This window comes from Eschrichtius robustus, chromosome 1 (assembly GCF_028021215.1).
Source record: "Eschrichtius robustus isolate mEscRob2 chromosome 1, mEscRob2.pri, whole genome shotgun sequence".
Classification (NCBI taxonomy): domain Eukaryota; kingdom Metazoa; phylum Chordata; class Mammalia; order Artiodactyla; family Eschrichtiidae; genus Eschrichtius; species Eschrichtius robustus.
In genome coordinates this window covers 149806380-149818692 of record NC_090824.1, presented here as the reverse complement: position 1 = coordinate 149818692, position 12313 = coordinate 149806380, and the positions used below count along the sequence as shown (strand labels likewise).

The window sequence follows — 12313 nt, the reverse complement described above, 5'->3', positions numbered from 1 at the left end:
TAAAGTGAAGGATTCCAGAACAGGAACTGGGTCTTCCCCACTGCCCTGTACCCTGCACTAGGTACTGGTGCCTCAAGCTGTGAAGGGTTCTACAGCCAGATAACCCAGGCCAAGGTGATTGCGCTCTTTCCTCCCTCCTTACACCCCACTCCAACCGGGGCAGGGCATGGGGCAGAGCCGGCTGAACAGCAGACCTGGAGGCAAAGGCTTGGCCCCATGGCTCACCAACTGAACCCTCTGTTTCATAAAGGCAGTGCTTCTTCAACATAAACGTGCATCCGCCTCACCAGGAGGGCTGTGAAAACACTGATGCGGGATCCATCCCTAGAGTTTCTGATCCAGCAGGGCTGGGTGGGCCTGAGAATCTGTATTTCTATGAAGTTCCCAGGTGATGCTGCTGTTGCTGGCCGGGACCACACTTGGAGAACCCTGGCACCGCGGAACGCTACACGAAGAGCAAGTGAGTGTTCTTCATAGTCAACGGTCCTGAAGTCTCACCCTTGGATCCTTTTGTTTCTTTGGGAAAGAATTAATGAGAAATTACTATCGTGTGTACAAAATTGATAGCATCACTGAATATATTTCAGTGAAGACTTGAAGATATGCTAAGTGCAGAGCAAATGTGGTCCCAAAATGACCATTATGAAAACTGAAAAAGGGCGGCATTAAAAAAAAAAAAGAAGCTCAAACGTGTTCAAAGTTAGTATAAAAACAGGTAAAGGGCAAGATCAGGGGCTTTAGCAGCCAGAGGCCAGGCAATGAGCAAAAGGAGAGAGTGGACGTACGGGTGATTTAGTGACACATGGAGACCCGATGGTAACTGGCATTGACTGTCACACCTTGCCAGGGCAGACCACCAATGCGACCTGGAGGCTGCCACAGGGTACCTTGAACTTGGATCATGTGGCAGGAGCTGGCTAAGTTCACGATCTGGACTGCTGGCTGATTGCTATGAAGATGCTTAATGTAAAATTACAGGAGCTAAGAATACAAGGCAGACAAGATCCGAAATTTTGCTCAACCAGCATGTTCAGCAAATGCCCTGGGGCCACATCTGTGCGGCCATGTGTGTGCTGCCCACCTTCGTGTCTCCTCACGTCCCAGAGCCCAGTGTCCCAGTCCTCAGCCTGTTTCTAGTGCTGCCACAGGGCCAACACCCATAGAGCCAGCCCCTGTACCTTGGCCGCTTTCGTGTCACCCTGACTTGTCCCCACGTGGCTTCCCCATCTCCCAGGTGCTCTCAGCTCTAGACTTCTCTCTCACTGGCTTTTTATTATTTTTTAATCACACTCCTGCCCAGCAATAGTGGGTCTCTGGCTGGAGCAGTTACCATCCGATACCTCAGTCAGGGTTTCGTGATAAAACAGTTTTCTAGATGCTCTAAGTTAACAACGCACTTGTTCTAGACAGCTTCCCCCAAGCCCAGCGATGACACCTGACAAATCTGGGGCCACACAGCAAGTGACTGGCAGGGCCAGGAACAGTCCCTCACCTCCTGCCTCCCAGCTCCAGGCTGGCTGGATATCTCCCCTGACTGTCCTCAGCCTGGCGAGGCCTTCTGGACAAGGTAAGGCCTCTCCCCAAAGTATGCTGGCTTTGTGAGAATTTGGAAACGTTCAGAATAGAGAAGCTAAAAGAACACCAGAAACACTACCTTTGGGGAAAGGAAATATGAGGGGAGGATTCACGCTAGAATTTCGAAAGGTTACCTGTTGTCTGGCTAAGAGATCATGGCTAGGAGGCACAGTTTGCATTTGAAATCTGCCAGACCAAGAATTCACCTGAATGCAGGAAGGACAGGCGTGGAGGTGCTTCAGGGAGCAGCGCGACAAGGGACTCACTGGGAGGAAGGGCCCTTAGTAGGAGAGCACACACTTTCCTAGATGAGCAAACTGCTTTCCCTCCAAAGAGTCCCCTGAAAGAAGGATCTTGGTGGGAAAGAGAAAAGTGATAATGAGGCAGGGCAGTAGCTTAAATGAGTGCTTATAAAGCCCCTGCACAGCCAGACCAGCATTAGACGTCCTCGGGATGTTGCTCCAGACAAGCAGAGGCAGGTCAGGGGGGCAACTGTCTCCCTTCACTGTGATTCTCACCATCGCTCCTAAAACATAACATAAAGAACATGCACACGCTTGCTCAGTAGCAAGGCCCCAACTGGCACTGAGATAGACCTCATGGGATCTAAAGTTTAAGTACACGCAATGTTTGGAATTGATGTCCTTTTTTCCGGGGATGAAGTCACCATCAGTTAGGAGCCCAGCAAGGCCTTGATATCTGTGGGACTGCCGCAGTGCGCTGCTGCCTTGTGACACTTGGGCACACCGGGCCTGCAAGAAGCTAGCTAGCCCTGGCCTCTTTTCCTAGAGTCCAGGTTATTCACAGGTAAGTCCAGGGGCCCACTGTCAGCATCTATTTCTCTCAGGAGGTGCTGCACGATCCTTTCCGAAACATGAGCCACCTGCTTATTTTTACACTGGGGTGATAGGTCTTGAGGGCTAAAATTCGTCTATCAAAATGGTACGCCCTTTCACACAATTCTTGCTCTGCACTTGCTAAAGGGAACAACACCGCGTGGTTTGATCATCTGTGGTCAATTTCTAGGGCAGACAGATAATCTCCTGGGCCCAGGAACACAGATCACGTTGGGTGGCACTTACTAAACTCCAGCACACTGCAATCACCTGAAGGCCTGGGTAGGTCACACATTGCTGGGTGGGGCCCAAGGATTTGTGTTTCCGCTCAATTCCCAGGTGATGCTGCAGGCCTAGGGCTTACTGGGAGACCACTGGGTTAGGTATGGAACTCAGAGAGAGACCTTCCTGGAGATGGCCACGGCTGTGAGACTCCAGCCCTGTGTCCTGAAGAAGTGTCCTTTCTCCCTCTGGAAAAGCCCCATGCATGGAGCTCCCACTGGGAGCTCTGTTACCCCTGAGCCAAAGCAGTTCTGGGCTGAGGTATCCTGGAGGGTTGCGGAGGACAGTGCTGACTCCCCTCTGCTCCCAGGAACTGGGGCCCTCAGTAGTGCTCAGGTCAAGTAAACAATCTATGGGAAGCTCCCTCATGACAGAACGTCTAGTTATAAAACCCAAAATGCCTTCAAATGAGGGCCTTACAGATCACCTGAACGCTGGTTTAAGGGCTGTTCAGAACTTCCTACTCACAGGTCTCCACCCAGGAAACAGAGACCCAGAGCTGAAGCCTTCAAAAGCCTTGTTTGCAGGATTCACATCGTCTTATGTTGTTAAACTGTCAAAGGCTGGATACAGGGGGAAACTTCTCTGCTATTTTCTCCTCTTTCCTTACCCAGCATTTTGTTTTGATTTTAAAAACTAGTTTCTTTTGTTAAAATTTCACCTCTCGGAACAAAAGTATCCTTAGACATGACTTAAGATTGTATAGCTAACTGGCTTCTGGACTAGGGCTAAGTTACCCGGCAGGTGGGCAGTCAGCTTCTCTTCCGTCAGTGTTGTGCTCAAAGTTGAGGTTCACCATGTGTGTCCTGAGGATCGTTACAGATTTGGACATGAGCCTCAGTTTCCCCATTCTAAAAATGAGAATATTAACCTCAATCTCCGAGAGTTGTTGTAAAAATTACCTCTCCTCTGGTTCAAGAAACCCAGGCTCACCACTCAGGCCCTGGTGAGAGGTTGGCCCTGTCAGGACGGATGGAGACTGTTCACAGGCCATCTTCCTTCTAAGGGGCTGGGGGACAAGCCCCCTCCCCTCTCTCCGTTTGAGCAGAGCAGGGCTCAACAGGTAATTGTTCTCTATCCCTTTTCTACCACAGAATCCCTGCCCCTCCAAAAAAGGCAAAGGGCAAGGAGAAGGTATTGATAGGTAGGACTGCATCTTCCCTCTGTCCCTCTTGGGGGTGATGCACGAGAGCTGTGCGCAAAGGCCCATGTGCAGGTGGGCTCTCCCGTGATGTTAAGCAGCCCCACCTGCAGCAGGTCATGGTCTGTCCCAGTGGGCTTCTCAGGTCAGGTGCAAACAGGGATGCTAGCAGGGTCACCCTGTAAATTAACTCTCTGGGACACCCAGAGGCTGGGACAGTTTTGTGTGCTCTGCTCTCTGCCTGGTATTAGATGCCAAGATGCATTTAAAGGGAAAGCACACAGGGAGGTCTGTGTCTGAACAGCAGCAAATCTGAGAACCAAGGGGCAAGAGCCAAACTAATCTGCCAGCAGTGGCATTTTCTCCCTTTGCTACACAGTAGTGCCAGCAACATACGATATTCTTGGAAGGGGCTGGGATTTTTTTTTTCCCCCAAAATACTGAACATTAGAGGAGATTTAATGACTGTATTTATGAGGCTTGGTGTTCCAGAGGACAAGAAGACAAAATTAAAGGAAACTCCAAACAATAAACTCTTGAATCTTCCCATGTTATCCTAGTGATCCCTGGCAGTCACTTTTCTACATACACTAGGAATTCCCGCTACCCATTTCTGAGCTTCCAAAGCAGTTCCTACTCAGCATCTGTTGGTCAGAGCCCTGCTCTGCTGAAGTCAGAGTGTGTGTGACACCAAGGGGAGGACACTGTCTGGAGCGTAATTAATCAAAGGCTCAGGATGGTAGGGACCTGGCAGGAAAAGCACAAGTTCTTTAGGTAGAGAACAGTTCCTGTGAAACATGCAAAAAGACTAGAAAAGCATTAGTGCTCAGAACTATGCTCTGGAGGCGGGGGAGGGATGGACCATGAACAGCACAGAAGTGAAGAATATCCATCTTTAGTGATTTGAAACCTGGATTCTGCCCCCAGAATCCTGCCGCTGCTCGATGGACCATCACCAGTGACAGACAACCTCCTGGTCACCACATCCGGTGACCATTTCTCCATCCTCATCTTTGACCTGTCGCTCTGTAGCATCTGATGATACCCCATCTGCGGCTGTGCATATATTCATTCACCCAAAGCACGGTTACTGGACTCCTGTTACATGCCTAACTTGGAATAAAGACACTAAGACAGAGGCCGAGAAGGGAGCGGGCATCCGAGGCGGCTCTTGTGTGATTCTTTCCCGACCCCTTGGACAGTTCTGCCTCCCCTCTCTCTCGTCCAAAAGTGGGCAGCTCTCGTGCCCCTTCTGCTTCTGATTTTTCTTGGTAATGTCACCTTCTCCTTAAGCTGCAACACTCACTCACGTGCAGACGGCTCTTAAACCTCACACTCGCCCTCCCACCCAGGCTCACAGAGCGCCGGTCTGCTGACAACCCCCCTAGACTCTCTGGCCAGGACACTGACCTCAGTGGGGCCACACTGAAACACCGGCTCCTCCTCTAAAGCTGCTGGCTTCTGACTTCTCAGTTCTACTGCTGGATGCCTCTTGCCGCCCTCCTGCAGCTGACAGACACGGCTGCCTTCCCGGCCCTAAGCCTGAGGCCTCCAAGCCATTTCCGACCCCTCTTCTTGATATACTCACTTAGGTGCCGGCCTCGTGGCTTTGTCCCCTGAACCTCTCTAGTGTCTATTTCTTCTCTGTGCTCATGGCCACTGCCCAGTGTAGACCCTCATTACTCAGCAAATGACTTATCACACTGGTTTTCTTCCCGCTGCTGCCAGATTGATCTTCACCTGGTCATGGCTGTGGACCCCACTGCCTATCGAGTATGCCCGCACTTAGGAACCTGGGGCCCTCCCCGATCTCATCCCAACCGCTCAGCTCCCCAGCTTCCCTCCCTCCTTCTCCAAGTGCACACTGAGTCCAACCACCTCCAGCCCCGCTCCCGCGAGCTCCATCATCCCCACGGTCAGAATAAACCCAGATTCCAGCCACAGCCTGCCCGGCCCAGGCCCTGGAGCCTCTGCCCCCTGCCCTCCACTGTTTCTGGAATGTGCCAGCCTCGCCCCTGCTGCCTTCTGCTGGGAGCGTCCTCCCCCATGTCTCCGTTGGGCTGGCTCTGTCTCCTCGGAGGGCCCTGCTGCACCACTCGCAGCCCACTGTCTACGACACCGTTTCGTTCTCACACGGGTCAGTCCCAGGAATGACCAGGTCTGTGAGTTTATATGTTTCTTGTCTGTACGGTGCATGGGGACAGGAACCCTCTTGGTCCTGCTGAGCACTGCATGCCCAGTGCACCTTTCAGCGTCCAGCACATGGAATGTTCTTTCTGCTCTGTCTAAACCCAGTCTCTCACTGGCTCTTGATCACACCTTCACCTGTGGTTGTTAGGGTTTCACATGAGTCAGTCTCATCTTCCCGACAGACACACCATAAGCATGTGGAGGACAGTGTCTTATAATCCTCTGTACTCTTGTCCTCAACCCAAACACAGTGGCCAGCATGGTGCTGAGCACAGAATACGTGTTCAATAAACACATAAAAATGCTGACCTCTCATCAAGCTGGGCCCTGGGCCAAACTGGGAATAGGAGACTTTGGTTTTCAAGCCAGGCCCTCTGCGCCCCGAGCCTGACAGCAGAGTCACCCCTCTCACAACAGTGCAGTTTAACTTTCTCATTTTTGAACTGGGACTTCCTCACACAGGTTTCAATGGTCTTGTTTGTGTTTATTTTTCTGGCTGAGAGGAGAAGCACTACCTTTCTTCAACTTAATAGCTATCTTCCAACTATTGCCTCACTCTCTCTCTGCTGTTAGAGGGACACCACTGACTTCTTGTTTCAAATTTAATTGCTACTTTCAGCCAGCGATGCAGCCCCCATCCCAGCATCATCTGGGCTCCTGGGTCAGCTCCACCAAGTCCTGCTGGGCTCGTCTTCCTCATTCTGGGCTTCACCCTTGTCTTGCTAAACTACATGTCATTTCTTCAGAATGGATGCATGGAAAATAAAATTTCGGAGTTCTTCCATGTCTCAAAATTACTTTATTTTGCCTGCATGCTTGGTTGATCATTTGGCTGCATACAGAATTCAGTAATTATCTCAATTTTCTGCCAGGGTCAGTTTTCCTGTTTGTTTTTCTTGGTCTTTCTCATTCCTGCTGCTGGTTTTCTTCAGAGAGCTGATGATCTCTGGTTGACCACTCGTATTTGAGAATGAGGCACAGAAGGGCCAACTGATGGAACTCCAGATGCGAGGGTGGCAGTCTTCCATTCGGGACTGGCGGGAGGGAAGCTGGGCTCTGCCCCCAGTCCCAGAGGGTGGGCGCTATGCTAGAGTACTGGGGTCCCTCCCCTGCTTCAGCTGTCCCTGAACAGCTTATCACACAACTTCGGAAAAGAGCCTGAAGATAATTCCCTAACAGCCCGTCAAGCTCCCAGTGCCAGGCTGGGCATGGTCAGCAATGGTAACTCATTATTTTCAGCCAACTCCTCCCTCCCACCCTCCATTCCCAAGTCCTAGACTTCCTCAAGCATCTTGCTTTCTTTTTGGTTGTGACTCTCCATCTGTTCCAGTTCTGGCCTCTGTTTCTTCAGTGAAACTTCCATCCACTTCTGCCCTCTTGTCAAAGGGTGGCCTCTGCTTCTCTTCACCACCATGGTTTGTGCTATGCTGCCTTAACCACTGGATTAGTGGAGTCCTGGGATGGAAGAGGGGTGAACATGTGGCTCAGTCTGCTGGCTTAATCCAGAAGTTGCTATGGGAGGTTAATCAGATAAAAGGGATACAGGGAATGACTTCAGAGTTTTAAGCACTGCTGTAGATAAAGTTTCAGCACTGTTGAAAGGCCCATGCATGCAGAAACACCCGGTACAGATTCCTGCATGCTTGTTACCCCTTTTTACACAGGGGGACTCTGAGGCCAGAGCCTCTTATAATTCTCCTAGATTCTAGCAGTAATTCCACTTGCCTAATAGACCACAAAATAAGAGGCCAATAAATTCTGGGCAATGAAAATGGTCCATTGAAATAAGCTCCAGATTCCAGAATCGCTGAAGTCCTAAGAGCAGGTGACCCACCCACTCTTTTTTTCTTTGCAAAATGCAATCAGAGGCTGTCTGTCCTTTAAGTCAGCCCCTTGGAGAACACAGACAATCAGATACAATCCCTCCACTGAATAAGCTTATACGCCCTGAAGGTGTTTTGTTTTGGTGTTCATCAAGCCAGGGATATGTACACAAGTTAGGGTCCCAAGGAAATGTGACTGTAATCGGAGTACATTGGCTGCAAGTGTACGTTAGCTGATGAGGCCTTAAAGAAAAGCCAAGCATATCTGGTCCCAGGTCCATGCAGACATGTCCATCCATTTGACTCACCCACTGCCGGTCAGCAGCTTTGAGGCAAGTTGCACATTAGAGGCGTATTAACTTGATTTCCTTGCTTCTGGAGGCCAACAGTAGGAATCATTAATGATGGGACTCCTGATTTATAGGGACTTGCTGAAAAATAGACAATGTTTGTGTTTCTTCCCCCAACTCACTCCCACTTTTATGAGCACTGTTAAGTTTCATTTCAGCATGTTAAGTAATTTGTGACTCACTGAAATGAAACTCAACTCAGTCCTCATAAAACAGAGTAAAATGGTATTTCCGTGTTTCATGTTATGGTTTGAATCAGCCTGCTATGTGGAACTTAGTGGAATCTTCTCAAAATGCCATTTTGGAGCCTCTCGTCCCTGCCATTCCCCACCAACTAGTCACCATGTTTCTCAGAATTTCCCAGAACTCCTTCTGCTACCCCAAAATAGCAAAATTTATAGCTGAAGGGAACAGTGGGAAAAGCTAGCAAGTAAACCATGGCAACATTTCTGGAAGTGCTGTCTTACATAAAACATGGATGATTTCTACCTTTTATCCACTATAATTAGATAATGACATTGGTGAATAGGTACAGACCCTCTGCTCACAAAACCCCTGAGATATCTTTTTATTACTATTACTCTTCTTCTCTTTAACCAATATTCTTTGCCTTACTCATTCACAAGGACCACAGAAATCCAGAACTTTCCACTTTGGCAATCACTGTAACTAGGCATAAATACTGTATTTGCACTTAATTTCTTATAGTCTTATTTAAATATGCTCAATGTTATTATAAAACTTCATTAGCTCTGACTTTACTAATTTGGATTTTTGTGAGAATTGAGTTAACCTTGGGCTAAAGTTAACTTTCATAGATTCTCTCTGAAGAATGAGCACTACTAGAAAAATTACAGATGGGATTTTTAACTTCCTTCAGAAAGCAAGTTGTTTCTCTCATGAGGTGCTTGCTGGTAGGTGTGCTGCCATCTCCCAGGACAGCGGTCCTTCTGCTAGGACTGGTGGATGGCCTGGAGGCAGTGGGTCACTGGGATGCTTCCAGGTAGAGGAGACGGTACTTCCAAGAACTGGCAGGCAGAGGTCTCCCCATTGTCAGGGTGAGGCTCTAAGGAGCATAAACCCCACCTGCTGCAGAGCACTGTGAAAGGGGCCACCATCTGCACCTCCGTGCTCTAGTGCCCCCTGCCTTGAGGGGTCGTGCTTGGTTAGCACTAAGTCTCAGCGCAGGGTGAGTATATGCAGTGAAGATGGTGGTAGAGGCATTTGAAATGGACTGGGGGGTGGAATGGGATGGGGGTGGGAATGGGAAGGCGAGTGTACACATGTCATTCGTGTCACACCCAAGTGCAGGGCAGGCTCTGGCTCGATGGTGCCCTGATGACTGCACACTTAAGGCTATTGAAATACCTTGAGTGGCATCTCAAAAACCCTGCTGTACTCACTAAAGGACTGAGAGTTTCACTGTCATGGTATGGGGGAGATTCCCTAATTGAAAAGGCTGCAGTTAGAACCAATGTCACGGAAGGGGCACACTGGCACTGATCACTTAGAGCTGAAATCATGTCTGGCCACTTAACGTGGACCGCACTGGCCAGAAAATTTCAGGATTCTTAGAAATGTTTCCACATTGATAAGAACACTGCAGAAGATGCTGGTGAGAGGCTGGAGGTGGCTCAGCTGGTGCTGCTCTAAAGAATACAAGTGCTTTTAGCTAGGGAAATGTTTGCTAAAGGAACATACGTCATTGGGCTGCACCATGGCCCATGCAAGTGTATAATTTAGGACAGAAACAGATCTTGCACTTGGCTTGCTAGCAGGTTTACCAAAGAACCAGAACCATCAGCCATTTTTCTTTCAATGATGATGATAAGATCATTGTCCACATCTCCGCCAGAGGCTCTGCCCATTCTTTGCTACAATGCAGCAGCCCTGAGGGCCTGTCGCCCCTCCTTCCCTGGGAGGATGCCTGGCCAAGACTCTCGGGCACCAAGTGTCTATCACTCCTACATATTTGTATTTGATAACAAAGCCAGGCAGTGCCAAAGGAGTCTGGATACTGTCAAGTTTTTCCCTGAAAAATCCTAGTCTTAGACTAGTTTGGACTTTGCAGGGAAAAAAATCCACTAGGGTTGAAATGGTCGGACACCCTCCCTCCCTCCTTTCTCTTTTTGTCTTCTTAAATGACATCTTTCATCATGCTAATGAATCACAGACATCCAACATCAGGATGGGTTTGGGGATTATATTCCAGCGGGTGGAGCAGTCCCAAAAGCCAACCATAGTCACATACCCAGGTACCACCTGTGAAGGCATATGCTCAGTTTTACTATATCTTTTATAGCTAAACAAGCACAGCTTGTCCAAAAACATATGTTCATACACATCTTCCAGTCCCACTTAGTAGTCTATCTGCTCTTCCCTTTGTCATGATGTTTAAAGTTACTCCAAGTTTTTTGAGATGACCCATGTTGCCACTACTCTTTCAGCACCTCATCTCTTGGTTGGCCTGCACTTGGGCCTCATGCTCAGTCACTGCTGAGGGAGGGAGGGGTGCCAGGCTGCAGGTGGCAGCACCACCGATGTAATTCCTCACCCAGGCCCCCGCCACCCTGAGCCCCTCTGGAGGGAGCCTCCCCTCCAAAGCCCTGCCAAGGACACAAGGAAAACACGTCACCTGGCACCTGCCGTGCACACAGAGGTCGGTCTCGTAGGGCCCGCAAGGCGTGCCGTCCAGGACCCTGTCGGCCACCAGCAGCGGGGACTCCTTCCCGAGGGGCGAGCAGTAGAGTTCACACGGCTTATCTAAGGAGGGAAAGGGGTGGACGTTGACGTGGGATGGGGTTTGGGGGCCATGCAGGGTGCAGATGCATGTGGGCGACAGGCCAGCCCAAGAGATGAGAAGTCGGCACGGGATCAAGGTCACAGGTACATGGCACACGTTGCACCCAGCCCTTGGAACGCGTGAAACAGAAAATGGAGAAATCACGTGAATGACACAGCGGTGAGAGCACTGTGGGCTTTTCTGTACCTTGTTCTCTTTATCCTTTGCAAAGATACAGTATTTCTTTTTCCTTAAGGTATTAAAAACACCAGGCAGAACAAACATTTTGTCGTGTGCTAACCTCTAAGCAAGTTGACTATGTATCAAGGGTGAGCCTGGGGTGGGAAAGGGGGAGGAGGCGAACAAGAAGGCCTCCCAGTGAAGGGAGCAGGCCCAGGGGCGTCTCCACGGCAGTGGCTTTTGCTAAAGCTTTAGTGCTCCCCAGCCGCTGGATAAAAGCTGCAGCGCTGTGGTACGTGGTAAGAAGGCCCTGGAAGAAACGGAGCAGGAATAAGGAACAGAAAGGGGACACAGAAGCCTCTAGGACAACTTGTAAGAGCCATGTCCCCAGGCAGGATGGAAACCCTGGTTTCTGCTGCTGCTGGAACGAAGTGAGCTCCCAGAACATGCCAAGATCTCACGCCTTTGCCTAGATTGTTCCCTCTGCCTGGAAATCTCTCCCTGCACTTAGCTTTCTGGAAGATTCCTGGCACCCCAGAAACTTCCACTCCAGAGCTCTCTCTTCTCATGCCACCTCTGACTTGGACTCTCTATCTGCACTTTGCACACACCTCCATTAAAGCCCTCAAATCCTACTGTCCTATAATTGTTTGAGCAACTCCCATATACAAGAGGATTTCTTATAAGGCGGGTCCTGTTGCTACAGGAGTTTGAAGGGGATGGATTGTAATTCCCTTTAGATTGAAGAACTGATGGAAATGGGAGCCCTTGGAGGACAAGGAACTGAACTTTCATCTTTTGTCCCCAGGTCAGTCCCAGGACCTGGCTCACAGAAGGACTTGGTAAATATTTTCATCTTTCTATATAAACTTTAGAGTCAGTTTGTTGATATACCCAAAATAACTTACTGGAATTTTCATCAGGATTGCCCTGAATCTCTAGATCAAATTGGAAAGAATTGGCATCTTGATATCTTTCCATTGATATGGAATATTTCCCCATTTTTGTAATTGTTTTATTTCATTCATCAGAGTTTTGTAGTTTTCCTCATATAGATCTTATACATATTTTGTTGGACTTATACCTAATTATTTCATTTTGGGGGTGCTAATGTAAATGGCATTGTGTTTTTGTTTTTGTTTTAAGAATTTCAG

General features: G+C 49.2%; 1 protein-coding gene across 7 annotated transcripts in view; it reads right to left on the bottom strand.

The window, feature by feature from the left end:
* The window catches only part of ADAMTS17 (ADAM metallopeptidase with thrombospondin type 1 motif 17), a 346090-nt gene that overhangs the window by 95513 nt on the left and 238264 nt on the right, over positions 1 to 12313 (bottom strand). For all 7 annotated transcript variants that reach the window (XR_011075535.1, XM_068556841.1, XM_068556842.1 and 4 more), the window contains one exon: positions 10833 to 10960. Coding sequence is in view for 6 of the 7 variants with exons in the window: in XM_068556841.1 (XP_068412942.1) it covers positions 10833 to 10960 (128 nt within the window). In the remaining variant the exon portion in view is untranslated. The remainder of the gene's footprint in view (positions 1 to 10832; positions 10961 to 12313) is intronic.